Source organism: Equus asinus, chromosome 14, assembly GCF_041296235.1.
Source record: "Equus asinus isolate D_3611 breed Donkey chromosome 14, EquAss-T2T_v2, whole genome shotgun sequence".
NCBI lineage: Eukaryota > Metazoa > Chordata > Mammalia > Perissodactyla > Equidae > Equus > Equus asinus.
The window spans coordinates 42,385,208-42,387,254 of NC_091803.1; the positions used below are offsets into that span (position 1 = coordinate 42,385,208).

General features: G+C 62.4%; 1 protein-coding gene across 1 annotated transcript; it reads right to left on the reverse strand.

Moving 5' to 3' along the window:
- Positions 1-649: 649 nt before the first annotated feature.
- Positions 650-1,133, reverse strand: LITAFD (LITAF domain containing). Its single transcript, XM_044747026.2, has 2 exons — positions 965-1,133; positions 650-758 (listed from the first exon to the last, which is right to left on the reverse strand). Exons 1-2 carry the CDS (start codon positions 1,093-1,095, stop codon positions 650-652), a joined length of 240 nt encoding a protein of 79 aa, XP_044602961.1. The 5' UTR covers positions 1,096-1,133.
- Between the last annotated feature and the right edge of the window lie 914 nt (positions 1,134-2,047).

Sequence of the window (2,047 nt, forward strand, 5' to 3'; positions counted from 1 at the left end):
GCATCCAATGTTGGGGGGCGGGGGGTGGAGGCTGTGGGATGCCAGAGGTGAGGACAGAAGCCTCAGGAGTGATGTCAAACGAGAAGAGGCCCAAGACAGCACCCTGGGGGCATCAGTGAAGGGCTTGCAGAGAGGGCGCACGGGGCGCCCTGCGGACTGCAGGGAAGACCGCAGCCTGAGGCTCAGGGGCTGCAGAGAATCCAGGCAGGTGGATGCTGGGTTTCGCAACGGGACGTCATTGGTCAACCAGGCAGGGCAGGGGGCCAGGCGTGAGCCCGGATGAGGTGGAGGAGGGAGGGGCAGGTGCGTGGGGAGCCGGTTTCATAAAGATGCAGGAGCTCGAGCTGATGGAAGGAACCAGAAGAGATGGGAACTGATCAGTGGACTGTGGTTTCTAAGGGGTCGGAAGAGGGAGCCCGCAAAGGAAGGGCCACCACCCTGTCAGCCTCCATTCGGCCGCTGCTAACTGCGCACCCGCTGTGCACCCGGCACGCGGCTAAGCGCCACCCTGACCTGCCCTGGGGACAGGAGGGCAGAGGGAAGGGCAGGTGGGCAACGCCTCATGGCCTGCGCCACCGCGGGGAGGAGGGACCCTTCAGGACAGACGTGGGCGGTTGAAGGTCGCTGGTCAACATTTATTTTGCAGGGGTCACAGGCGCTGGTAGCGGAACAGCTGGTGCCGGCACACAGGGCAGGTGTGCATCACGTCCATCAAGCTGTCCACGCAGAAGGGGAAGAAGCAGCAGCCCAGGAAACACCTGCAGCCTCGGGAGCATCGGGCGGGGTGGGGGTGGGGGCGGGGGCGGGCCAGCCTGAGGCTCCCACCAAGGTTGTGCGGGACTAGCTGGGGAGGGGGGGCCCCCCTCTGTCCTTGGTCCTGCCCTGCCCCCCACGGGGCCCTCTGCCTCCGCCAGCTCCCCCAAACCCACAGGGTGCCTGTGCAGGCCATGGGCGTGCCACTCACCCAAACAAGCAGAGCCCCGTGCACAGCAGCCAGGTGAGGACCCCCGGGACCGGGCGGGTCACCGTGATGATGTAGTTCCCGCAGTAGGGACACGAGAACTGGATGGGCATGGCCGACTGCATCGTGGTCATGTTGGTGAACAGGGCTGGGGGTGCTGGCGGAGGGGACAGTTCAGCCCGGCCCCCTCTGCTCCACCTCCCCAGTGTCCATCCCTGGGCTGGACCTTCTTGCAGGCTCTCCGTGCTCCTCTGAGCCCCCAGGCGGGCCAGATGGGCCCCAGTTTCTCCTCCAGTCCCATCCCCCGCCCCACCACCACCACCAGCTCTCAGGGCTCAGAGGCCCCCTGGTCAAGACACCTGCCTGCCCTGGCCGAGGTCCGCAGGGAATTTGGGAGCATCCCTGGGTTTACACGGGGTCCCTTCAATTCAGTGAGTTCCCTTTGGGGTTTGTTCAGTTAACTCAGCCAGAGTCGGTTTCTAATCCCTGCACTTAAAAAGCCCTAGCTGACACCTTTGGGAAAGCAGTTGGCTTTGTAAAAAACCAAACAGTGATCAAAACCCTTCCTGTTGGCATTCTTCTTGTCTCTTTCTCTTGCATTGGTACAGGGGGACCCAAGAGTGTGTGTTTAGCTATTTGAAACACTGCAGCCGTTTCTACAGCCTTGAGGGTGCCAAGAAGGAGGGCCTGGGTGCCGGCTGACTTTGTTAAGAAAACACAATTCCATTGAGCTTTGGTGTTCTGGACCGAGGGCTCCAGGTCAGCCGGGATGGACTGTCCCGAGCGATAAGGAGGGGCCTACGGCCAGTGCACACTTTGGCTTCCTCTGGGGCCCGGGGTGAGGGGCTGCTGGGGTTTGGAGTGCCGGAGCCCCGATTGTGGGGGCCTGGACCTCCCCAGTTTGGCAGGGAACAGGTGTGGCTGGTAGGGGGTGACCCAAGGGCTCTCACCAGCGCCTTCTAACGGGGAGGTCATCATTCTCCTTCTGCCCACTGGGAACTGAGAGCCTAGCCCAGCAGCTCTCACCTTTAGAGTGTTCCTGAATTCCTTGGCAAGTTTGTTTAAAAGTCCCAAAGCCCAGGCCCC